We start from the raw sequence: 27,294 nt of genomic DNA, 5'->3' as shown, positions 1-27,294 counted from the left end.
AGTTAAATATGAAAATACTCCATTACATATTCAAAAATAAGGAAGAAAATGATATTGGAAAAGGCACAACCCATGCAAATTGTAAGGCAAATAATGCAGGAAGATATTTGAAAGATGAAGCCATCGTGATTTCCCTCTCTACTTCCAGAGAAATTTATTGCTGGTCTCAGCTCCTGTATATTGTCTTGTTTAGTTTAGGTTAGATAGTTACTTTAATTTACTTTCATGGTTTATGGTCCTTATTTACCATAAAAAGATATTTTTGTCAACTATTCTCTGAATTTTTTTATTAACTATATACTGTTGTTTAATTTTATTATTTCAGAAAATCATTAGTACATTTTCATGATTGAAAAGTCACTGATTGGTTTGAAGTGATCTTATTGTTCCAGCCATAGATTTGCCCTTCAGAAATCAGTATGAACAAGATCTCAGGTAGCTACGTGTTGTTTACCTTATTTACATATTAACCTTCATTGATCACAAATCTTAGGGAATTTTTAGTGTTATTTTTTTAAACACTGCTTTTGTGGCAAGAACCATTCTCTGTGTTTTCTATGGTAACTCATTTAGTCTTTTTAACCACCTTGTGGAGTAGGTACTATTACTCTTCTTAATTTTACAGAGAATGAAGCAGAGTTCTGGTATCTTTTCTAAGGGAGAGGACAGAATAGGAGCACAGCCATCCTTGTTTATGAGTCTAGGTGTAACCACAAAGTTATGTGGCTGAATGCTGAGGAAAATATAAAATATATTTACTAATTTTTTTAAGATTTTATTTATTTGAGAGAAAGAAAGAACAAGCAGGGGAACAGCAGGCAGAGGGAAAAGCAGGCTCCCTGCTGAGTAAGGAGCCTGATGTGGGGCTCAATCCCAGGACTGACTCCAGGATCATGACCTGAACTGAAGGCAGACGCTTAACTGACTGAGCCACCCAGGCACCCCTATATTTGCTAATTTTATTGTGAAATCCAATATATTTAAATAAAACTCCAAAATATTGGAATTGTTAGAAATTCCAGGATAGAATATGATTAGATTATAAAAGCAAAGAGAAATTGTTTTTAAATCTAAATTTATTATTTTTAAAAAAGAATGTTATTTTTGTTTTAGTGGAGGAATTCTTTCAGTAAATGTCTCCGTATTTTGGCTGGAAAAAGCACATATGAAATGGATTATTTTTACAATTGTATATAAACACTTAAACATTATATCTGGATTATACATTCTGCCTGACTAGTATATTTTCTTTTTATGTATTTATTTACTTGCTTTATCGTGTATCTTTTGCTCCTGTCAACTTCATATGCTCTTATTTGCGTTTATATTATATTTAATATCAACCAAATTAACTTCATAATTTAAAATAAATTCTTCAGTTTTATTAGTTACCATGCTAAATATTTGGGGTTTTAAAATGCCTGAAATTGATACATATAAAGAGAATTAATTATTATACATCATTTTGGTAAGAGAAAAGCAAAAATATGTTTTTGTCTTCAACAGATAGGCCTTTCTCATTAAATACAAATTTCCTAATTTAATGATATGGAAATTCTAAGGAAAAAACTCTTCAAAATGTATTTATAATGTCGTGTGGGTTTTTTTTTTTTTTTTTTTTTCCTCTAACTGTTTGAAAGTCTAGGAAAGAAATGATAGAACTTTAGTTTTTATAACTTCAGGGGGTCATGACGTTAAGGCACTCAGGAAACCTGGTAGTGATTGTGTAATTAACTTGGACAGTGATTTTTTCCACAAAGCCCTCACGCATTTCTCTTCCTCCTCATACCAAAGCTCGTGTGAGTCATCTTAAGAGTTAGGGTGCAGTCAATAGGAACACTCGCCAAAGTTGCCTAGAATTCCCGACTGAAAAATCCGACAGTCTCTCATTTTTAGGTTTATGTTCCTAAGTCTCTTAATGTTTAGTAAAGAACAGTCATTGTTATGCGTCAGTCCTGTGTAAGGTGTCAGACGTGGGGCCACGTCATGTCCTAGTGCCTTCTTGTTTATCTCCAGGGCCGCCTTTGTTGCACAAGGGGTCCGGCTGCTGGCGGCGCTCATGCACGCGTCATGTCGCTGTTTTCGCACTAATCAGGTGACGTGCTTTGATGGAAGTGAGTGGGAGATGATGGGAGCAGCAGTTCCATCACAGCATGTTATGATTTACTGGCATAATTTCAAGTGTGGCAACAATGAGTGGAATTTGTTTCTGAAAGTGAGGGAGTTCGACATTTCCAGAGTGAAATACTGCAAGCCAGTGCAGGATGAAAAGGAAGCATGTGCCGATTATGAACTGTACGTGAAAAGTTGGCACCTGAAGGAGACAGTCCTGTGTTTCAGTGAAATCACAGATCTCTTTACTTAAGGATTCGATGCAGATGTTGGGATGATGTGAAGGGGTTTTCAGTCCCGTTTCCTTCTTGGAAGTTTTCCTCATTTGTGGTCATTAGAAAGTATCATCTTTGAATACTCATGAGAAAGAAATAATCACGATATTCTTCCTTATGATATCTTCGCTGTTAGTTGTAGGAGAGCACTTTTTCAAGTAAGTTCTACCCTTCGCCCAGACTTTAGTCACTAGGCAGCAAGTCTGGAAGTAGTGGTCTCTAAATGCAAGTGCGGAATAGGGAATGTGGAGCCACAGCCATCGTAGCGGGAGGCTGGACAGGGACGATCACGGTGTCACGGTGGTGGCATTAGTAAGGCTCACCTCCGCGTAAGTGACCTGCTTCCCGCTCACCGCAGACGGAACTGTCTCTCCGTGCGCTGGTGGACTTGCAGAGCGATGACACACAACCTTTGAGGCTCACTGATCAGCTTGCAGTTAGGATGAAATCTCAGGTACTTCCCCGTTTTTGACTTGATAGTTTAACACCAACTTACTGCAGAGTGGAGGTTTGTTTCCATCTGAAATTACACTGTATCTGCACGAAAGACATGATTTGGATTGTTTGTTTTCTCACGTGCTTTAAATTTTAGTTTTCCTTCCAAAATAGGCCTGTGTATTCCTAGAGAAGGGAATGGTTTTCTTTTAGAACTTTTAAAATCTGCATATGATAGCACATTTGTACGTTGTTGCACAATTTACATTTAAAAGTGATTTTTTACCTTTATTTTATTAAGATTTTATTTATTTATTGACAGAGAGAGAGAGAGAGAGACAGCGAGAGAGGACACAGAAGCAGAGGCAGAGGGAGAGGGAGAAGCAGACTCACGGAGCCGGAGCCTGAAGCAGGGCTTGATCCCAGGACCCTGGGATCATGACCTGAGCCAAAGGCAAACGCTTACAACTGAGCCACTGAGGTGCCCCTTTTCACCTTTAGAAAACAGGTGCAGGGCACAAATAAAGTAACAGATACTTGGCATGCCAGTGCACTTTCGTGACAAATGAATTCTAGGAATTTCATTTCATGTCTTATAAAATCGTCATCATCTAGATTTCAAGAAATATTTATGTGGATTTGTATCTCATTTATGTCAACGAACAAGAATACTGTAGTTTATACCCTTGCAACTTCAAGTGGGGCATGTGGTCCAGCAGCAGGAGCAGCACCTGGCCGCCAGTTAGAAATGCAGACTCTCAAGCCCACACGTAGCATGTCTCTCAAGTGATTCCTCAGCGGTGAGGAAATCGGGAAGTCCCACTTGGGACGTACATTTAGCAAAGTCCAGCAGGCATCTGTCTGGAGCTTCTTGTAACTTAAAATGTGTATCATTGATGCAGATTTTAAGATCTTGTTATTTCATAATGTTACTAGTACTACGGATGTTTACAAATATTTTTATAGTGTAGCCATTTGCTTTTTGGACGGGTGTATTAAAACAGGAAGGAGTAGAGTTAGGTTTCTTACATGAACCAAAGTTCTCTCTTTCATATATATTTGATTTTTTTTTAAAGATAAAGATGGGCGCTTTTTAAAATTACCTTCATTTACAAGACACATAAATTATGGGCTGTGAAGAGAAGACTTTCAAAGGACAGATTTAGAGATTATAATAGGGTATGTAATCAAGGTTATTTAGTTTAAAAAAAGAGAGATTGCCAGAGGATAACTTAATTGCTTTGCAAGTATAAGAAAAGTTTATAAGAAGGTGTTGAAAAGCGAGATAAATATTTTTTCCATTAATTACATGGTACACTATAGTTCTTGGTACTTAGAAATTAGTTACATTTTCAGTTTTAGGAATGGCCAAGTAATACTTAAGGTGAGGCAGAAGGCATACTTGTCTTTTGAACTGATCTATTGTTTTTAAAAATATAAAAGTTAGAACTTACTTGCTGGGGCTTGAAGGACTGGGAAAAGAGTCCATGTGCAGTAAGCAGAGTTGGGTCACTATTTACTGAGTAAAATTACTCAGAGGTCATATATTTATTTAATTAGGACAAGAGGTAAAGAGAACGGCTTGGGCTAGCATGAGCTGTAGGTTAGCCGAGTTGCTCTCAGTTACTTAAATTAAACTATCATATCTGCTCCTAATTACTTAGTGGGTTTAAATGCAGCAGAAAACGAAACATAAGCTGATACTACACTAAGAATGCACAGACTTAAACCGTAATTTGTGAATAGCAGAATCCCATTTCAGCACATTTCTAAGGCTCTAGAAAGCATTTTGAGAATTTTGATGTCTATGCTAGAGCTTGAAAACATGTACTAGGACCTGAAAATGTTTTATTGTTACGTGTTTCATTGTAAGGCACTTTGTCATAAGGTGACTGTTTGCAAGGTAAATTCTGTTATGAATTCCAAATATTGGCATTTGCTTTTTCTCATAATTAATTCATCTCTCTAATGTTTTGTCCAATGTTTGCACCCTTTAAAAATATATTCCAAAATTTTTTTTGCACTCGTCCTGATCTCTCTCCTGCTTAACCCTATGTTCTGTTGATAGGTATCTTCATTTATTTTTTTTCTTTAGTTTCTACTATAATCATACTTTAAATTTTTCAGATATTTATATCACTGAACTATATGTTCAAGTATATATTTATATTTATTTATATATTTTGTTTTAGTGGAACCCTGTTAGGTTGAATATAATGTCTTCCACTCATGTTGGTAACCCTTTTGTTGATCCCAAATGCTGTTTCGTATTGAAAAGAATACGTTGGTGATGTTACTGACCTTCCTTAAAAGACAGATTTGTTCTTTGTTAGGTGCGTGTCTTACAAATATGCACGAATTAAAATCAGTTCTGTTTACGCTGAATCTTGATGCTTCCTGAGTCTAGATAGATGCGTGCTTTTTTCCCCCGCTTGGCTCAGATCTTTGCGCAAATCCTTCCTTATTAGAGAGGACCCCTTGGCCACCACAGCTCCAGTATCATTCCAGTTTTAGTTATACTATCACTTTGACTATTGTCAACCACTTTGCCTCATTTCCTTTGTAGCATTTGTCTCCACCTGATACTTTCTATACATGTTGGTTGTTTATATTTTGTATCCCTTGTACTCTCACCTCCCCTCTGATGAATGGTTTCATTTTTCTTTTTTTGAGTTATTATAGAGACACTGTTTAGTAGAAATGTTACCATATATACAAAAATTCAAGACCCATAGTGGGGCTTCTTCAATTGAGTATTTCTTTGTTAGTCCTAACAGTGCTGGGAGAGGGGAAGTGCTACGTAGTTGTCAGAATGTTGTTAAAAATTCAATCAGTGATCAGATATTTTTGTGTTCTTAAATGATAAGAGTCATCCTCGCTTATTTATCTGCAAATAAATTATATATGTATATTATCATTCTCACTGAGTTCTTCAGGCAAATCCAGCTAAACTCACAAGTGATCTTTTTTCTACTAGGGAAGACAGTCCAAGTAATCAGCTTCAGGTGCCATAAAAACATTGAACATATTGGTCAGCATTGCATCATAATTTTGGTAAAGAGGAAAAGATCAAAGAGTGTATGATCGTTTCATCATTTCATTAAAATTTCATCCTTGGAAACTGGCATTCAAATTTCCACAGGACTATGAAAAGAACTTGCGATAGAAATCATACTGATATGTTTATTATATCTTAAGAATCATGTAGGGGCGCCTGGGTGGCTCAGTCGGGTAAGTGTCCAGTTCTTGATTTTGGCTCAGGTCATGATCTCAGGGTCGTGAAATGGAGCCCTCCCTATGTTGGGCTCTGCACTGGGTGTGGAACCTGCTTAAGAGTATCTCTCTGCCTCCTCCCCCAATAAATAAATAAAAATTTAAAAATCCTCTTAAAAAGAAGAATGATGGAGAAAACCTGCCCATATTTCTAGCCGAGCAGGTGTTGTGGCATCAGGATTACGCAGTGGTTGACAAAGCGATGGTTGAGAAAGAAAATGTAGATATCAAGTAGAGATGAGCAGGGAAGCTTAGTACAAATTACTTTTGAAGCAAAAAGAATAGTGTACTCTCTCAATTGTTTGAAACTCTAAGTGTATATAATTAGGTTTAAAATTTTTCTGTATCAAAATATAAATAGAATATATTAAAATGATAATTAGGCTTATTCAGAAATTTACTCAACATTTCAGCAAAAGTCAACAGACTGAATTTTGGGCATGTCATGATTCAAGTTAATTGAAATATTTGTTTAGGGGTGACTGGGTGGCTCAGTTGGTTAAATGTCTGACACTTGATTTCAGCTCAGGTCATGATCTCAGGTTTGAGAGATCAAGCCCTGCCTCAGGCTCCTGGCTTGGCATGGAGCCTACTTAAGAGTCTCTCCCTCTTCCCTTACACCCCCTCCCATACAAGTGCTTACTGAAAGAAAGGAAGGAAGGAAGGAAGGAAGGAAGGAAGGAAGGAAGGAAGGAAGGAAAGAAAATTGCTTGAAATATTTGTTTAAAAGTAAAAATGCCAAAAGTTTTGATGGGCAATAACTTATAATTACAGGCAAACAAATTTTGTCTTAATAATGTTGTCATTACCTTCACTTTTATTGATGTGACTTTCTTTTGAAATTTACAGAATTCATTATTCCTTTTTTTATGTTATTCCTTTGATAGTTGAAACTATCAAATTTAAATTTTAAGATTTTAGAATTTGAGGGCCTTTCTTGTTGATCTAGTAAAGCCCCCCCCCCCTTTTTTTTTCCAGAAAGGGGGAAACAAGCTCAGAGGACATAATTGAATCAGCTGTGGCCATTGAAGCTTATTAGAGGCAGGGCTTGGGCTAGACCTGACTTTCCTAAATTGGATTAAAAAGTGGAAAATTCTTTATCAGTTTTTTCATACAGTAGGTCACAGAAAACATAAACCAGCAGCCAATGTTGGGGGACAGCAAGATCAATTTGCAAGCAAGAGTTTTCAAGTCCCAGAGTGCTCCTAACAAATTTATGGGGTCTCTAACCGTGCAAGGGTGATCACCCCTTCTGGTTTTTCCTGGACAGGGATTCATAATAGAAATTGGAATCCTATTCACAGTGTTTGCAAAACATCATGAATAACTTAGCATTACTTTTAATAATATATTTAGAATTTGCATGTGAGAAAAGAGAAAAGAACATGAGATTCATGTAGCAGAGTTGAAATGGAGATATAATAATACATGTGGAATTAATAACTCTTCTTGAAATGAAAAGATGACTCATGAAGATGTCAGTTTGTCCAAAATTTATTGGTAAATGTTAATTTTAATTAGACAAAAGAATAGTTTCAAAGTTCAACAGAAAGACCATGTTGAAGAAGCAGCATGACAAGGTCTGGCAGCTTATACTTTTTGGTATAAATTGAAAATGATGAGACACCATAGAGAAGAGTGTGCCAGGCATTTGGGTTTGAAGCAGAGCCCTGACTCTTGGTCGCTGTGTGACTCTGGGCCCTTTGCTTAACACTCTTCAGTCTCATTTCCTCACCTGCATCATGGAAACTATTGAAACTAAAACCAGTGCTCACTTCGGCAGCAAATATACTAAAAATGGAACAATACAGAGAAGACTAGCATGGCCCCTATGCAAAAATGACATGCAAATTCGTGAAGAAAGAATAGGTTTAAAAGTTATAATTAGAAAGTAAGCAACAAATTAGAAAAATAAGACTTAGAATTCACAAGATTATATGAAAATTAATATATGAGAAAAAGTTTTACATTGTTAGCCATCAAGGAAATTCAAGGAATTAAAAGATTATTTCAATCTTTTCACTTAGAATTTACCAAATAAAAATGATAAGTATTCGTGCAAGTGGAGTGGGATTGTTACATATAGAGTATAAATTGGCACAGAATTTCTGTAAGTTAAATTGGCTATAAGTTAAAGAACCTTAAAATCATTCATTCTTAACTGGGAGTGTAATGTACGTGTGTATGGATAAATGTTATCACCTGTTTCTCTGAGGTTTCAGATAACTGTCTTGTTTCCTTATAGTATTTCTAGTTTCCAAATTTCCTATAAAAATAGGAAAATCAAAATAAAGTATTTTTAATAGGGATAAAACCTAACCAAGATTTTGAAGATCCCGCTCTGTTCACTTTGCTTTTATTTTCCTGCACTGCCCTCTGGTGTCCAACATGTGGATAGCTTCTGATACCAGAATTGTAACAGCCTAATACACAAAATTGTATTGTTTATTTATTTTAGGTAATTCATTTAAAGTAATAATTTTGTATAATATAAATTTGTTACATTAATTATTATAATTATGTAAATAAGTTCGCTTGTATTTTGTAATTTAAAAAAATACCCATGATTCAAACAGGCTAATCTGAATTTGAGGTTTTTTTGCTGGTTATATACACAGTTGGAGCCTACCCTTTTGCTTTACTTGCAAAAAAGAGAAAACAAATCATTAAGACAAGTTCTAAGGAGTAATTTAGATATTGAACAATTTTTCAGAAACCAAGAAATTATAAATTATCCTTTTTTCCCCATTAAGAATGTTTTATAATTTAGCAGTGTACAAAGTTTCCTAAACAAAGTGTGTCTTCATAAGAGATTAGACCACTTGGATTAGGAGAAAGGGTAAAAATTAAAGGTGAGTTGAATGGTCAGAGATTAAATGGGCCGCTTCTATTTCTCTGCAGTTCCAAGTGGAATACTACTACCTTTGGGTTTCTTTTATTTTTAATTCTTAATATTTCTAGAGGAAAACTACTTGAGCCCACTGACGATTTCAAAGGTAGACTTGGGGGGGCGCCTGGGTGGCTCAGTCGTTAAGCATCTGCCTTCGGCTCAGGGCGTGATCCCAGCATTCTGGGATCGAGCCCCGCATCAGGCTCCTCTACTTGGGAGCCTGCTTCTTCCTCTCCCACTCCCCCTGCTTGTGTTCTCTCTCTCTGTCAAATAAATAAATAAAATCTTTAAAAAAAACAAACAAAAAAACCAAAAAACACAGGTAGACTTGGTGCCCTGTGAAAATGTGTTACGACATCCAGTGAGGGCGCCGTTCCTACACAAGGTTGCTCTCCGGGAACTTGATGCTTCTTTGACTTCCAGTGTGCATCAAGGCAGTGCCAACATTTCGTTTTTATCCAAGGTGAATTCAATGAGCAGCGGAGTTCTCTGTCTCAGAAACATTTTGTGAAGTGATTTCTTACTATGCAGAGCACCTGAGAACAAAAATACTGTCTTTATAAAACTAAGAGTTTAAATTACTTCTTTCGAGAGGTTAACAATGTATTTTGGCACCAAAAGTTATCTTTTACTATGATGTGTGTACTTGATTCTGATATATAATAGGAAGGTTCTTTGGAAGTATTGAAATTTACTGTTCATGGTTATTTCAGACAGTGTTTCAAACATTAAGTTAATGTTTGAAGGGTACTTGTATTGTCCTGTTAGTGAACTTTAAAGCTCACTAAAGCTGAAATCGTTTATCAGAATCTTTCTAACTAATCTAGTAATCTGTTCTGATTTGAGCATATTAATGTTTTTACTAAAATAATTTTTTAAATGATAGATTTAACGTCTACTATGTGCCAGACTCTTTAATAGGTGTCTTACATACATCTTCGTTTGGGTATTTTAATAGTGTCTATTTGGACAGAATATTTACATGTATGAATATATAAGCTTAACATAATATAAAGCTAAAATATTTCTACAATTATAAATCTGTAGCTTGATTTTGATCAACATTTCACACTGTCTTCTAATGAAACTCCATAGATAAATTTGTTATATATTTATAGCATACTATTATATACTCAGGACTGAGGTTGCACTGGTGGAATGGCTATTTTCTTTGACTATGTGGGCTTCTAATCCAGTGGAAGACTCTATCAAGATATCATACAAAGAAGTAGGAAGTTTTAACGAAGTTGTGTTCTGTGAAAGATACATCTAGGCCTAGGAGAGCTTATAATGGGGTGGTTTGATCTAGTCAAGAGAGGTCATGAAAGCCTTTTATAAGGAAAGACTGTTGAGGAAGAGAAAGGGAGGTGTTGTAGGCAGAAGAGCAGGTTATGTGGAAGGAGGAAATGAAAGAATGGTCGTTTGCTGGAGTAGGGATACAAAGTTCCACGTGCTTGAAACTGCAGAGGCTCACCTTAACCTACACATCTTCCTGTCTCAGCGTGCTAGCAGGGATTTTCTCAACAGTTCTTATAAGAGACCTACTTGGTTGAATTTTCTGGGATTGGGAAAGGAATCAGTGTGGTATTAGTTTGGATTTCTGACTCTAGGTTTAGTGAAATAATACATTTTTTTAAAAAAGCATTTTCTTGATAGGTGACAAAACAGGGCTCCTTAAATCTATTTTCACTCACAATATACTATTTCAAAGCTTTGTAATACTATATTATTAAACTTTTGCCCTAAGGTTTTTAATACATAAGCAATTTATGTATTAAATACGTGGTTCATAAATTAAAATTTAGGCACATGTTACCAAAGACTGCAATTTCAGCTTGTGAAAATAAACCGGTTCTTTTTGTCTATTCTAAAAGCAGATGAGTATACGGTGTCTGTGAAATACACACTTACCTAATTTCAAACTTTTAAAATTTCTCATCCCTTTCCTAGGAGAATATTTGCTATGGGGACTTATACTTTGTAAGCTCTTCCTTTCCCTGCATTATTTATGAGTTTTATTATGAGTATAATCGTAGTATTTCTGTTACACACCACTGAATTTGTATATAATGAATTGAATTTATATTTAATCAGTTTGTGTTAAAGTGACTTAATGAGATGCTTCATTTTTGTGTTAAAAGCAGGTCAAGGCCAACCGAAAGACTCAGGGCAATACATTATTTAGTGCTCATTTTCTGCATAACTTGTAATGTTATCATGATTCACGGTTTAAATCAGTTAATAACATTTCCTCTAACCATTTCTAATAATTCTCTAAGGTCAGACATTTTACTGTTGATTCATTGGCAAACTTTTTTTTTAACTTTCTAACATGGGAATTCTCACATTCTTTTGTTTTCAAATGGAATGTGCAGAATAAGATTTTGTTAGATGATCAAAGAATGAAATAAAAGAGGCAGTGGAATTTAGAACTGAAGATCCTAAGTTTCCAACACTTGAATTTATAGAAAATAGCAAAGAAATCTATTGGAGCTTTTTACTCCTATATATGATGTACCTGAAAGTAGTGTTCAAAGTGAAAATGAGAAAGAACTCCAATTATTTATCTGTGCAGGACTTTTTCCTTTTTGTTTTATCTCCACTTTCTACAAACCTTCCGTCTCCTCCCTTTATCTTGATTGTGGCTTTTGTCCCCAGTGAAGAGCAAGGCAGACAGTCAAGGTCACCTTTTCAACCCCAAGTCCACATATACACCCAGCAGCCTCTGTACTCGGCTCCCGCTCATCTTCCCTAGAGCAATGAAGTCCATAGCCATTCAAGAGTCACGCCACGCGCCGGCTGTCTGTCCTTCCCCCACTTATATTTCACCTCTTTTCTCTTTCCTGCATCTTTTCCTTCCTTTAGTCTTCAATATCAGTCCTCTCTGGATCTAATGACCCTGCACTTTCAGGCAGCTTTTACTTGACCCCAAGTTCACCCTTACAGGTACCCCCCCTCTTTTTCTTCTTTGTTTGCCGGCCTTGGCACTTTGCAGATGTGCCTCTCTGCATAGGCCACCACTTCCCATGTGCCTCCCGGACATTCCGTGGGCTCTGCCCCGCCGCTTCCCGCCGCTGACCGTGTAACACGGATGACTTCCATGGGCACTTTGAATTTTGCATCTTTGTCTCTGAACTGCACTGTCTTCCTCTCTGAGACATTTTTTCTCTCCCTCTCATCATCCCAAACAGCCCAGTCTCCTGATTTCCTTCCTGCCTCCATGGGAGCTTATGTCTACTAAGTTTTCTTAGGGACTCCTTTGACTACCTTCCTTTTATTTATATGATTTTACACTAAATTTCTATGTTGAAGCCTTTTATTATTTTTTTAATCTTTAGCCAAGACTTCTTTTGAGCCTCATGCTTTAAAGATGTTATTTGACAGAGAGAGAGCGAGCACAAGTGGGGGAGTGGGAGAGGGAGAAGCAGGCTCCCCGATGAGCAGGGAGCGTGATGCAGGGTTCGATCCCAGGACCCTGGGATCATGACCTGAGCCGAAGGCACATGCTTAACTGACTGAGCCATGCGGGCACCCGAGCCTCATGCTTTAACTGTTATGATTGCCCGACTTCATCATTTGCATGTCTCACTTATATTGAAAACTCACCGTCACTTGAACTTTGTGCTTCTCTTGCCTCTTCCTCGAATACCCCCGAACCCATCACTCCTGTAGTCCTCCGGCCATCCTGACGCCCGTGTCAGACCCCTGCATGACATTCCTGATACTAGGCTCTTACTCAGCAGCATTCTCCTTCCACCACCACACGCTGTGGATTCTTCCTCCAAAATCAATGTACAACCCTTCCTTTTCTGACCATCTCCACAAATACCAAAGCCACTTATTTAATGTTGAGCTAGATTACTGTAATAGCCTTCTAATTATTTTCTCTCCTTCGAATTTTGCTCACCTTAAATCCGTTTCCCGAATAGCAGCTTGCGTGATCTTAAATTTTTACGTTAGATTATTTTGTATGTGGCTTAAAATCTTTCTGTGACTTTCCATTTGACAGAAATTCGAAGCCCAGTTCTTCAGCATTTCTGTTAGACCCTGAGTGATCTGGCCCCGCCTCCCTCCCCGAACACATTTTCTGTCATTGTCCTCACTCATGTGTGACTGAGCTAAACTCTCCTTCTTTACATATCCCTAAAAGGCTTCCCTTTTGTTGTTCTGTTTGTCTGGAATGTTCTTTCCCCATACTCTTCAATGAAATATTCCTCTGGAATCACAGGAAATGGATTTCTCAAGTGAATTTCCCCCCAACTGCTCATGGTCCAAACTGGAACCCACTTGTGATATCATCTCCTGGGGAATAATGCTCTATTGCTTTACAGAACCAAGCCTAATGTATTGTAATATGTTAAGAGGCCCTCCAAGAATAGTTAAAATCCCACACTCTTGTGTCACAGTGCTAGTCTGATCCTGACTCTTATTTGCTGTGTGAGTATGGGCGAGTTCTTTAATCTCTCAGTGCCTACGTTTCTTTGTGAATAATAATAATACATATCTTGTAGAGCATTTGCAAAGAGGAAGTGATTAATATTTGTAGAGTAAATGCAACACATACTAGGCACCATACATGGGCTTATGTACGTATGTATGTATATGTTTGTGCATAATTTACTTAATGCCTGAAGACACAAATATCACGTGCCACAATTCTTGACCTATAACAGGCTGATAGTAAATATTTGCTTATTGAATTGATGAAATGTGCAGTGCACCTTATAATTAAGCTTCATCGATTTCCAGAGAAAAAAAGAATGTTATATTTGTAAGAATATGTGATCAGTTATAAAATTTATATTTCGGGTTGTGATCCATCTATTAAAATTGTTGAATTATATGTTTTTGAGAAAATCTCCGACATTTCATCTGGCCAGACCCCTACCTTCCAGCAGGCATGATTTTATTATCATCCTCATTTTGCAGATGTGACACTCAGCCCCGAGAGCGTAAGTAGCGGAGTTAATAAATGATGGGATGTTTCCACTTATCTCAGTGTCAGTCTCACTGCAGAACTCATAGTTGTTAGCTTTTTTGGAAATACCCAATGAACTACGTGAATACTTTTTATAGGGTTGGTGATACTACTTCGGCGATGATTCTTCAGTTTTCACGTTGGGGCAGGCATCAGAGTTGACCTTTCGTCCTCCTACAGCCTCGTTCAGGGCTTCTTCATTTACAGCAATCCCTGTCTGCAGGGATCTGCTAGCCCTTGGCCGCGCCTCCAACACTCACCTGCCTTCTGTATATAAGCTCTCGAGCGAACAGTTCTAAAAGGCCACCTGTTGTTCCTGAGTCTTCCACATTACTTTCCTGGGTTAACCCTGGTAGAAAGATTGTACTGTCACATTTCAAGATTACTAAAGCTCTGTTCCTGTCATTGACTTTGCTGCTTTTCCACCTCACACCACCTTCCTTATGAGAGGCAAGCAAGTGGTTAGTTTGTCCTTGAACCCACCCAGGTGTCACCGTATCATTTCTGGATTCTGAATACATTTCATTGTTTGTTGGCATTTTTTTTTGTTTTTGTTTTTTTTGGTCCTCTAAATGCTCAGAAAATTTGAGAGCTGAAAGGGACCTTACATAATTCAAATCCCAAATTTATAATTGGAGAAACTAAGCTTCAGGAAGGTGAGTGACAGGCTTAGGGTTACAGTAGGAGTCGGGGGTTCGGATGAAAATTGCTGTTTGATCCTTAGTGCACTTTTGTTACCAGTTTACTCACTTTATGAAAGAGAAAGCCACGCAACAGGACGGGAATGTACAAACCACAAATTCAAATAAAATGCTGTGATTGGTTTTCATGTTCATTTATTTACTTTTTTATCTTTCACAGTTTAACAGCAATGCCCAGGATGTAAGCTGTTTTCAGCACCTTGTCCAAGCCAATGTGAGAAATAAGAAAGTGCTGAAAGACGCGGTGAATAATATCACAGCAAAAGGAATCACTGACTATAAGAAAGGCTTCAGTTTTGCTTTTGAACAGCTCCTTAATGTAAGTATCTGTACACCCCCTCTTCTCTTTTATTACTGAATCACAGCATATGAATTTCAATATGCTAGTACTTACTACTATGAGTAACTATGAGTTATGTAACAGTGCTGTTTCTCATTTAATTTAAAAGCAGATGTGTCCAGGCAGTAGAAATCTTTGAACTACTTTTATTTTTAAATCCAAAATTCAAAAGACATACAAAATGTAGACATTCTTTTTCTTTTAGATCTTTTCTTCCATCATCTTTTAAAACTCTGTTTAAGAAGCACGTTTGTAAGATAATTATTTAATTTTATACAAGCACTTCCAACTTAGTTGGCGTATGTAGAATATCATTTACTTTTTCTTAGTCACTACTGTATTTATCTGGAAACTGGCGTTTTCCATCATCCAGTGCTTGGTGGAAATATTTTAGTTTTAAACATTTACTTGGTTCTTGAAGTTGTTTGTTAATGTACAGAAAGGTCCAAATGGGGGCTCCTGGGTGGCTCGGTCGTTAAGCGTCTGCCTTCGGCTCAGGGTGTGATCCCGGCGTTATGGGATCGAGCCCCACATCGGGCTCCTCCGCTATGAGCCTGCTTCTTCCTCTCCCACTCCCCCTGCTTGTGTTCCCTCTCTCGCTGGCTGTCTCTCTCTGTCAAATAAATAAATAAAATCTTAAAAAAAAAAAAAAAGGTCCAAATGACAGACGTGAAGGGGAGGAGGGAATAAAATGCCAAAGCAGGAGCTCCTTGCTCAGTGAAGATCTCCCCCAAAAAATCACCCAGCATTGTCTCCATTTAGACTGTCACACTCCAGCACGCCTACTGTCTGCCCCATATTATAGCATATATCTCACACTTCAGATTAGTGTTTTCATATGGCTGTGTTGTCTCTTTCACTTTGAACTGTTCAAGTTTTTGATCTCTCACAGAGCAATATTATCACAGTGGTTGAGAGTGTGGACCTAACTTTTCTCTCCCTCGATTTCCTCCCTTACACCATGGCACATCCCTCCGAGGGTTGTGGATAGGATTGTCCACAGAACCTAACACATAGCAAACCTCATGCGAGTGTGGGTTGTTGACGTGGTATTGGAGTCATGATCATTACGACTGTAGTTCCTGACTAGCACGTGTCTGGTAGAGTCAGCTCATAATTCATACCATATTTGCTGAGTCACTGAATAAGCCCTTACATGTAGTCTTATCTGCAAATCTGACTTTGTTGTTCCCTAAGTAAAGCTTCTAAAACAGTTTTCAAGATGTCTGATTGGTTGCTTCATCCATTTGTTCATTCAGCCAATATTTATTGCGTGCCTCACAATTTCCTGTCATGTTACTAGTGCTAGAATAGCAGAGGTAAGCAAGACTGTCTGCTCTCAAGAATGTCCAGCATGGTACAGTAAATTATCATTCCTAGTACAGTATGTTAGTGCTGTTATAGGGCATTCGGAGTCTGTTTACTAGAGTGGCACGAAAGAGGGGTTTGACTTACCCAAAGGAGGTCGGGAAAGTGGGCATTTCCTTGGAAACAGGATTTTGAAGAATGAGTAGAATTTAGGCAGGTAGATGAGAGGAGGAAAATCATGTCAGATAAAAAGAACAACGTGGACAAAGTCGCAGACGTAGGAGACATCGTGGCACATTGAAACAATAGCAGGTGCTGTGTGTGGCTGGGACATGGCAGTGCAGGGGCTGTGAGGGAAATAAAAAGGCCACGAGGTGTCCGTTAATGAGGTGTTTAGGAGCAAATGAAAAGTTGATAATATGAGAATGACATGATCTACCGAGTGTACTAAGTTAAGCTGTTATATAAGTCCTGGTGTTGGAGTCGAAGCAAAGAAACGTTAAGGAGAGTGAGATGGTAACTATGAGATGGTTTCTGGACTCGAATATTTGGTGGCTGGTGACACAGGAATCTAGAGAGAAGGACTATGAGGGTAGAAAAAGCTCAGTTTCAGATCTGTGGAGTTTGAGGTGGCGGTATTTATTAGGTAGCGTTAGATAATCAAGGAGACAGGAAAGCAAAACAGTTTAGCGTCGCAGTTTCCAGGGGATTCCCTTTGGTAGAATGCATTTGTTTATTAAAGGATGTATGTTGGTAAATAGCAGGATGAGAACTCAGAACTTTCAGATTCAGATGTAATGGACTATGAGATGAAAATGTATTCTTTCTGCAGTAAAGAATTAGAAGTCTGTGATTTTTTTTTTATAGAACTTCTTTTTCTTTTGAGTCAATCAGGTTTTTCTAGATGGTGTCATTTTAATTACTCTTCTCGGTGTTGTTAATTTGCATCACTTCATGACATCACCTCGTATTCCAGTTTTAGTTGTGACATGATAAGGGGTCTCAAGCCTTGTGTACTATTTCCAAGGCTGTCTCGTTAGAGAGGCCGCATTAACTCCCAGATTCACTACGAGTTGCTGATTAAGTATAATTTAACTCCTCTTGGCCTCTCGCAGTGCCCCTACCACAATTGCAAATGATTTTTAATATGTTCTCTCTGAAATAAGTCTCATATATTCTGCTTTCCGCATGTCCTTTATGTAGTGCAGTTCTTCATTTTAAAATCATTTCCCCAGGGGTGCCTGGGTGACTCAGGAGGTTAAGTAGCTGACTTATGATTCTCAGAGTTGTGGGATCGAGCCCCGGGTCAGGCAATGTGCTCGACTCAGAGTCTGCTTGTCCCTCTCCCTCTGCTCCTCTCCCTGCTCGCATGCTCGCTCTCTCACTCTCTCTCTCAAGTAAATAAATAAGTAAATCTTTAAAAAAATAATAAAATAATTTTCCCAGTGTCATTCCTTGCCTTATTCAGAGCTGATGCAAATTTTACCTATTTCAGATACTTCCTGTCTTCTTACCGCACAGTGTCATTCTCTGGTTTTTGTTTGTCCTTGTAAGGTTTATCATGAAGATCCTTGAAACAAGTCTCAGATAGAATTAAAGGTATCATTTATCCCACAGTACACCTTAAACTGAGATTTGAATTAGTCCTCAGGTAGCATTCCATAAAATATTACAAGTATACCGAGATGCATTTTTCAAAAAAAAAAATTTTATTAAGTACATAAATGATAGCTGCCGTGCTGTGTACTGGCCGCAAAGTGATACAAGGAGACACAGGGATATCCATACTGTGATTTGTTATGAAATAACGTATTAAAGTAAATTACCAACTCTACTAATTGTCATTTTATTGAAATAGTCAAGTTCTTTCCTTTACTGAATTTGTTACAAACCAGTAGCATAATTGTTACAATTGTGTGACTCTGCCAGTAGCATAATTGTTACAATTGTGTGACTCTTCAGATAACTGCAAATCCTCTGCCTAGTTGCTGACTCTGCTCTACCACACAATTACTAAGCAGGCTACTCCTGGGAAAAGTCATGTTGAAAACAAAACATTTCTTTATTCCCCCTTTTGTGTATGTCCTAACATCTCTCTCTCTCGGGAAACATTATTATTTAATTACACAAATGATCAGCAAGACCCAGTGTGCTTACTTACACTGGTACTTGTGTTCATTAATAATAATGCCCCCACTACTTCCAAAAATGAAACCAAGTCCTTATGTAAAATCTTTACTTAATCACTTTTCTGTAACAGCCCTTTAGGTATGTATTACATAGGCAGATAAAAAGAAATCATCAAATTAATTTTAGTTAAGGTATTTCCATGTCTTTCATAAAAATATTTTGATGATAAAATAGGTAGCTTTCTATATAGTCAAATTTTCAGATGGCTTTCTTCAAAGATAAGAACTATGCTTGAATGTGACGAATTGTATTAGTCAATACTTACATTTTCACAATACTTGCTTAACAGCTTTAACTGCTAGTGTTCTAATGGCCTAGTCAATGGGGTGAGATAATATGAAACAGGATCTTTTCATCCTTAGAGCGTAATATTGTCTTGATTAACTTTTACAATGGGAAATGGGATATATCTGCTTTGAAAAGTAAGATAAGTACAGACTTTGCATAAGCCTGAACACTACCTGAGAATTAATGATTTTTTTTCAAAAATAGTAGTCATTTAAAGGCTGGGCTGGTGCTATCCAACATGGTAACCACAATCCCATGTGGCTGTTGAGACTTGAAATGTTGCCTGGTCTGAATTGAAATGTGTTATAAATATAAAATACACACCAGGATTTGAAGAGCTACTATGAAAGAAAAAAAATGTGTACTAGCTCAGTAATTTCTATATGGATTTCATGTTGAATTCACAATATTTTGGATGACTGGGTTAAAGAAAATATGTTAGTAGAATTAATTTCAGAGATTTCTTCATACTTTCATTAGTGTGGTCATTAGAAAGTTAAACTTACAAATTTGACTTTCATTATACCTCCATTAACTAGTACTGAGCTGGAGGCTTGACATTTTCAAAGAAGCTAAGCATTCATAAATTAGTGTAATCGTGTATTAAAATCAACACTTTAGCAAACATTTCACAACAGTTGAAGTTTGATATTGTAATTTCAGTCCTCAAAGAAGTCCAGCTTTCTAAAGTAGTTTTTCATTTTACTGACCCTTTGTTACTAATCCATTGTTCTCCTGTGTCTGACTCTTTGGAGACCTTAAAGTTTTAAGAGAGGATTTGCCATTGGAATTGAGTCTTTCAGAATTAGAGTATGCATGGCGGGTTGAGAGAGGATAACAGGATATTCTGTGATTAGCATTTACAAAAATATAAGAGCATCGGGTGTTAGGGATCAACTAGGAGTGTATAATTTTGGAGAGAGAAAATGAATAAAGTAGGATGAAGAAGGAGGAAAGGGAGCAAAAATATTTGTAAAAGGATTAAAAATATATGTGGAAGGGTATGCATATTTTTCATTCATACTATTTATTTGTTTCTGGTACAAATTATAGGGGCATAAAATTGACATAATAACCATTAATTTAAAATCCATTTATTAATCAACCACTGAGATGTTATTATATTCTAGGCTCTTGATCAAAAAAGACAAAACTTCATGCCGTTATGGCCACTTAAATCCAATCAGGGGAAGCCAGCGATAAATAAATAGATATTTTGTACATAAAAGAATGTAAAATGCTATGAAGCAAAATACAACCTGGGAGAGAGATGGCAATGTAAAACACAGTTTTCAGTAGTGTCCTCACTGATAGGTGACATTCGATCAAAGACCCAAGGCAAGTGAGACCTATGGATGTCTGGGGGATGGGAGGAGGCCTTGTAGAGATGGGCCTGGCCTAATCTCAGAAGTGGTTCTTTAGAATATACCTACTGAACAGATCTTTCCCCCACTACCTGCAACCTGTTCTTGCTCTTTACATATTGTTTTATATTCCTTACCTTTTATTGTGAATGATATACATTGTTTTTGTTTTCTTTACAGTATAATGTTTCTAGAGCCAACTGCAATAAGATAATCATGTTGTTCACGGATGGAGGAGAAGAGAGAGCCCAGGAGATATTTGCCAAGTACAACAAAGACAAAAAAGTGAGTGCAATTTTAAATACTTTAATCTTAATATCAATGTAGATGGTTTTTAAAGAGACTGTCAGGGAGGGGTAGTAGGAGGGGATATTTGTGTGCTGATTATAAAGTCATACAGATCATGGGTTATAAACCATTGGCTAAATTACGGGATTATTAACTATATAATATTTTTATGTGATCCATAACTACCTTATGTCTAATTTATTAATAAAACAATTTGAACCTATAGAATCTTATTTGATTCTTATATATAAATTTTATATGAGAAAATGTTATAGGAAGAGAGTAACCAGAAGAGAATGGAAAAATAGGAACAGTTTGAGGTTTTCTAGGATAAATTTATGATCATTTAATTATTAAAGATTATAGTAATACTAAAACTTCCTACAGATGCCTAAAAATTATCTTCACAGACATTATTCTGTTGATTTACAAATAAAGCATTTGTAAGAGCAAAAACTGCATCCTCATTTGCACACCTTTTTATTTTTGTTTATTTTTTTCTACCTTAAAAGTAAAACAACCAGGTATTTTACCAGCAAAATGGGTTTATTCAGGAATAGCAGAAGAATTCCAACTCAGGACCTGTGAACCCTGGCAAGCCATAGGCAAGGGCCCATATCAAAGAGAAGGAACACTACTCTATAGAACCAAAAAAAAAAAAAAAAAAAAAAGAGGAAATTGGCAAGGGGCTGCCTTGAGCAAAAGTCCTTTGGAGGAAAGCCAGAGTTCAGGGTGGTGATTGTTTCTCATTGGCTGAGTTGAGCTATTTTGTTATTGGCTGAGCTTGTTGCTGCACAAGGAGAAACTCTTTCTTGTGCTGAAGTAATAAAATAGGCATTTTCTGTTGCAAATGCAAAGTACCTCTTCTTTTTGGGGTCTGCAACTGATGAGGGGTGGTAGGGCCTGATGGCTCCCCCTGCCCCTTCTGGCTCCCAAAACCATTTTAACTGAGGTTTCCTTTATTCACTTGTACACTTTGAAGAAAATATTTTAGACAAATTCTTTTGTGATGTATTTAAAAAGTGTTCTGTTTCAGTATGCAATGAAGAGAAGGTGAAGACAAGTATTTTGAGGTTGGAATGTATTTGTTTCAGTGATTGTTTAGCTGCAGAGGATAGTGTTGTAGGGAGACCTGACTATTTTGAATGTAGCAAAACCTGCTGATACTGTGGAGAATGTTAACTGTGACTATTTCTCTAGCAATCCTACCATCAGCTTATTTCATCATTCTTACTGGGTCTTTGCATTTGATAAGAGAATGATCCTCAGCTTGGTTTTTTAAAATGTTAAGGTTCCATTAAAATATAATGATATAAGCTATTTTTTTGGTTCACAAATTCCAACAGAAATGACATATTTATCCAGAAGTTTCTTCTGAGTAAAATGCTGATTCACTTTGCTTTTAATTGGACTTTTCAACATTTAGAAAGGTGTGGTTCATCATGAGCTCTAGTGGATTATTTTATATGCATTGCAGGAATTAAAAGGAGAGAGGAAAGAGGTGAACTAATATATTTAGATAGTTTTGCAGACACAATGTTGTGAATAATTTGATATAGTACTGACGAAAATTTTGGAACACTTTGAAGTATTCTTAGGTGCTTTTTAGCCTATGTGTGATTGGAATATGATTGAAGAATTGAAAACATATACACACACATAACTTCAAATTAATTATGAATCTTTTTAACATGTAACTCTTTGAATACTATAGATGCTGCAGTTAGATCATGACAAGTTTACTGCTTTGGTTGAGTTTCTTTTTTTTTTCTTCTTCTTTTTTTCCCTAAATACCTGCTGATTTGAATTGTATAGAGAAATCATTTCTTTTGAAAAAGTAAATAAATTGTACCATTAACTGAATACTTTCAAAAGATAACTTGATATTATGAATATTTCTTTCCAAGAAATTATCAGAATTAAAGGTAATGGGAAGATGTGGGTGCATTAATATAAGATATAATGTATATTAGTTACCTTATTCAGTAACTTCTCATTTTTCAAAATTCAAGGCAGTCATTGCCCCTTGGAGGATGTCCCAGACTCTCCCCTCCCCTTCAGGCTTGTTGGGATGCTTGGCTCTGATGCCAAGTCACCCTATATGGAGTCCTACATACTCTACCCATTGGATATCTCCTTTGTCCCCTCTCTGGATTACTAGATCCTACAAGTCTGGGCCTGTGTTTGGTTTAACTCTGAACTCCAGGTATCCAGCAGAGAGCTCAGATTGAAGATAGTTCTTTTAGTACATGACTGTAAATAGAGACTATCTAACAACAGTTGGAAGTATGATTTCTATCATAGGACAAATACATAATTATGAAAATAACTTGGGTCAAGGAATATTCAGCTGATTTAAATATTCTAAATAATTCTAACATTACCATATTTGAAGAGCTCAAGTAAAACAAAATAAATTTAACCCAAAATCCAACTCTGTCTCAAACTTCTACTAGTTAATCTTATCCTTATAATTTGGAAGAGACTTTTTAGTGTCTTAAACTTAGTCATAATTTTAAGTATACTTTATTATTTATGATAGAAGTATATAAGTGCAAGCCCCACTCCTTATATCATTTTTAAGTGGATACAGGTTTAGATAAATTATCTTTTTCTTGTTATATTATCCAAACCAACCACCAGGAATCTCATTCACTTCTGGGTATTTTTCTTTTTTTTTTTTTAAGATTTTATTTATTTATTTGACAGAGAGAGACAGCCAGCGAGAGAAGGAACACAGGTAGGGGGAGTGGGAGAGGAAGAAGCAGGCTCCCAGCGGAGGAGCCTGATGTGGGGCTCGATCCCAGAACTCTGGGGTCACGCCCTGAGCCGAAGGCAGATGCTTAACAACTGCGCCACCCAGGCGCCCCTCACTTCTGGGTATTTTTCTTCATAGAGGAAGAATTTTTTTTTTTAAGACTTTATTTATTTGATAGAGCACAAGTAGGCAGAGCAGCAGGCAGATGGAGAGGGAGACGCATGCTCCCTACTGAGCAGAAATCCCGATGTGGGGCTCAATCCCAGGACCCTGGGATCATGACCTGGGCCAAAGGCAGACGCTTAACCGACTGAGCCACCCGTTTTTTTAAGAAAGCCGTTCCTTTCTTAAAGGAATATAGTAATGAGTTTTACATTTTATATAATTTGTGCCTAAGGTGTATCTTGATTTTAAAGAGTATATAATACATTCTAACAAATTTAAATAAAAGAATATAAATGTGTAAAAGGAGAAGTGATTTTCATCTAAACTTGTAATTTTTTTTCTTCTTCCAAAACTGTATTTGCATCCATAATTAACACAACAACATGTCTTGGAGGCATATTATAAGGGTTCCCCCCCCTTTTTTTCTTTTTTAATGCAAGAGGAATTATGTCATAAAGAAAGCAGTTGTTTTCTCCCTCTTGTCACAAATTGTTTGAATAAATGAAGAATTTACTAGTTTAAAGCCATTTTTCTAAGTATACATTCTAAAAACGTCCAATCTAAATATTAATATCTTGAAACACTGCTTCTCATCCCCTTCACCTTTTACAGGAACTCAAGTTTTTAAGCAAAGCGTTTTGTGACATGCTAAGCCATGTAATAAATGATTCATATCACATTCACTTCTGTAAAACTGATGAATCTAGTCTTATTCAACAAGCCTGCTGTTTGTCTGCTAACACAGTGACTCCTGTGCTCTATGGACACACACTTTTCTTAAGGCCACACACCTTTATCAATGCCAGAGCAACTTTGCAAATGAATTAGCGCTTATTTTTTGCGATTTAAGTGCTATTTTTACCTAACATAGAAATGAAGATGTTCTTGGAATTAGATACTTTATTGGTTCTGTGACTCGAATCTCACTAGCTGTAGCAAAGTTCTGTGATAAGCACACTTACACATATATGCTTACCTACATACACAGATATATCCACACACATTTATATCTATTTTAAATGGGCATCCTCTCTGTCCATCGTATCTCCAGAAACAGGAGACCATGTGTGTTTCTTTGGCATGAGATTCTTATGTAAAGTTGTAAGAATAAAAACCAACAGGTGGTTGAGAAGTAAATGAGGGTGAGGAAATAGAAATCTGAATATAAAGTACTTTTTTTTTCCTAAAATCTTTGCAAATGTGCTAAGAAATATTAGGGGGAAAGTAAGACCGTCAACTTCAGATCAGGTTGTTTATATGCACACACAGGTATAGGTGTCTATATATATATATATATATATATATATATATATATATATATATATATGTATATTTAAGAATGGAAGAGCTAATTCATTATTCTTTGTTAGGGGTTAGTAAAGGCATACACATACAGGGAAAACTAACACATACAAAACAGAGAAATGATAATTGATGGAGATCCTTGAAAGACGAGGGAGAGAGAGATACAGATCATAGATTTCTGATTTAAACAAGCAGGAATTCTACTTATGGAAACATTGCTGTCCCACATTTCTTATGTTCTTTACTTTGTTGCTCGATGGCTTACCACATTTCCTAATGTGGGAAAACTTTATTAAACAAAAATTTTGTCTCTTGGTATTTGCATGTTCTGTATCCGCTAACAGTGAAAATAGAGGATAGCAGATGACAACTTTTAAGTCAGTCAGACTTTTGACTGTACGTGTATTTTGTCAAGACACCATTTACATAGTTAACTGTCGATGCGAAGGCGTGTGCGTGTGTATAGTGTGTGGGAGTACGTACCACTGAAGATAGCGTGTATAGATAGAAGACATTTTATTCACCGTCTTCAAATATGACTTCAAATGGTTGTGGATGAATTTGAGGACCCCTTTCTAACTTCTCCATATTCAGAATTCCCAACCTTTCACTGTCCCACGCACTGTGAGATGTTGGCAGCCCACAGATACTGATATAGAAGATAATTGACTATCTTTGTCATGTAAGGACGTGTATGACACAGAATGTTCAGTATTTTTGCCATAAGCATTTTTCCCCATAGACGTCTTTGCCACAGCATTTTCATTGCAAGCATTTTCACCTTATAACTAAATGGCCATAAGGCCATTTTGCCATTAAAGATAAAAAATAATTGGTTGACAGATTGGTTTGACAGTTTGGTTTCTGAAACTGGTTGATAGTTTGGTTTCTCCCTGGATGCGTGCTGCATTGATGGATTGTCCTTCCGTTTCTGTAGGATGGAAATGTTAGCCCTCATGATGGTGTCTACACTTTTCTGTAGAACTTTGGAATGTCTATCACTGGGCATGTACCAGTATGGGAAAAAAAAAAAAAAAACTGGAGAATGCTTTCACAGCGCACACACACACACACACACACACACACACACACACAGCTTAGCGCTTTGGAGACTGATACCTCTCTTATAAGATGAAGGAAGAGATTTTAGCAAAAAAAGAAAAAAAATGTAGAATGCCAAAGGAGGAGACAAATCAACAAGCCAAAAATCCCAGAAAAATATAATGCTATGAATGAAAGACTTTAAAGACCAGAGCTTAGGTATCACCACAGAATAAAAGCAGGGAGTTCTCGGTATTGCACTGAATCTACGTATATACATTTGTAATATATTAAAGAATTTTGTATTTCACAAAATAAAGTCTTTTAAAATTTGTTACTCATTATCCATGTTTTGTTATCTTTTTCAATGAATGATGCTCCTTTATTTTTCATGATTTTATCTTTTATAACAAAATTGCCTTAAAGCCAATACTTAGGCAGTGAAATGTGTGCAGTGAAATTGTTTGCAGCAAAGATGTTTACAGTGAAACTATCTAGACCCATGTATTGACCAGTCCCATACCTGCGAAATAAGTATTTGTTACATAATAAATTTACCACCTCAGACTTTCTCTAGCCACCTTATCTTTCAGATGGCCAGTGTGTAAAAATACAATTTGATAGATGGAATAAAATAAAAACTTCAAATATTCTTAAAAATTCTCTATGTGATTATAACTTTATGTTAAAACCTGTTCTTTATTTTTTTTTAAAGATTTTATTTATTTATTTGACAGAGACAGCCAGTGAGAGAGGGAACACAAGCAGGGGGAGTGGGAGAGGAAGAAGCAGGCTCATAGAGGAAGAGCCTGACGTGGGGCTCGATCCCAGAACTCCGGGATCACGCCCTGAGCCGAAGGCAGACGCTTAACGACTGCACCACCCAGGCGCCCCAAAACCTGTTCTTTTAAAACAAAGTTCACTTGTGGCTTTAAAAGTCGCAAAATTACAAAGTCATCAAGAAAGTTGGGTGAGCTTTAAAAGAAAAATCTAAAGACTGCTCTTTGAATTCTGCCTTTTCCCCCAAGCCTCTTGCTTGGCATCAGAGTGGCTGCTGAATGCTTCATTTGCATTCATTTTTCATCCAGCTGACACTAGACATCGTTGTGAGCAAGCCAGGTCGGTGTGATGAGGCACATCCGGAGAGCTGGTGACTGAGGCTGCAGAGACACAGCACAATTTAATGAGGCCAAAGGGTTTGAGAATTAGAACAAAATGTTTGGGTTCTTTGGAAATGTATTGCTCTTGGGAATGAATCTACCTGATTATAGATAGGTACAGCTTTAAAACGGAGTCCCTGTTCATCTCCTCACACAGCTGTTCCATATTAAAATGCATTCACTTTATAATCTTTACCTGCAGCAATGCCATTCCTTAGGGCTCACCCATGTGTACGACATTTCCTTAAAAATGGTGCCAAAACGAAAATGAACTCTATCATAAAGTCCAAACAAATGAATAAAGGAAAGTGAAACCAGACTCAGAGTTGAAAGATAATTCCCAGGCCTAGCAAAATTAAAGATAGATGATTTTCTGTAGAATAGCAGAAAGATTGGTTAGCCATACACACTTTAGATTGCCTA

The 27,294-nt window shown here is 36.8% G+C and overlaps 1 protein-coding gene and 1 non-coding gene across 10 annotated transcripts in view; both read left to right on the top strand.

The window, feature by feature from the left end:
* CACNA2D1 (calcium voltage-gated channel auxiliary subunit alpha2delta 1) overlaps positions 1-27,294 on the top strand; it is a 484,525-nt gene that overhangs the window by 382,793 nt on the left and 74,438 nt on the right. For all 9 annotated transcript variants that reach the window (XM_044386064.3, XM_026504644.4, XM_044386072.3 and 6 more), the window contains exons 11-12: positions 14,825-14,983; positions 20,335-20,439. In XM_044386064.3, coding sequence (XP_044241999.1) covers positions 14,825-14,983; positions 20,335-20,439 — 264 coding nt within the window. The remainder of the gene's footprint in view (positions 1-14,824; positions 14,984-20,334; positions 20,440-27,294) is intronic.
* On the top strand, positions 7,863-7,969 carry LOC113267398 (U6 spliceosomal RNA). Its single transcript, XR_003320759.2, has one exon. It is a non-coding gene; the product is annotated as a U6 spliceosomal RNA (small nuclear RNA).

The sequence above is a fragment of the Ursus arctos genome, unplaced genomic scaffold (genome assembly GCF_023065955.2).
Source record: "Ursus arctos isolate Adak ecotype North America unplaced genomic scaffold, UrsArc2.0 scaffold_3, whole genome shotgun sequence".
NCBI classification, from domain to species: domain Eukaryota; kingdom Metazoa; phylum Chordata; class Mammalia; order Carnivora; family Ursidae; genus Ursus; species Ursus arctos.
The sequence above is the reverse complement of the archived record's forward strand: the minus strand, read 5'-3'. Positions and strand labels throughout refer to the sequence as shown.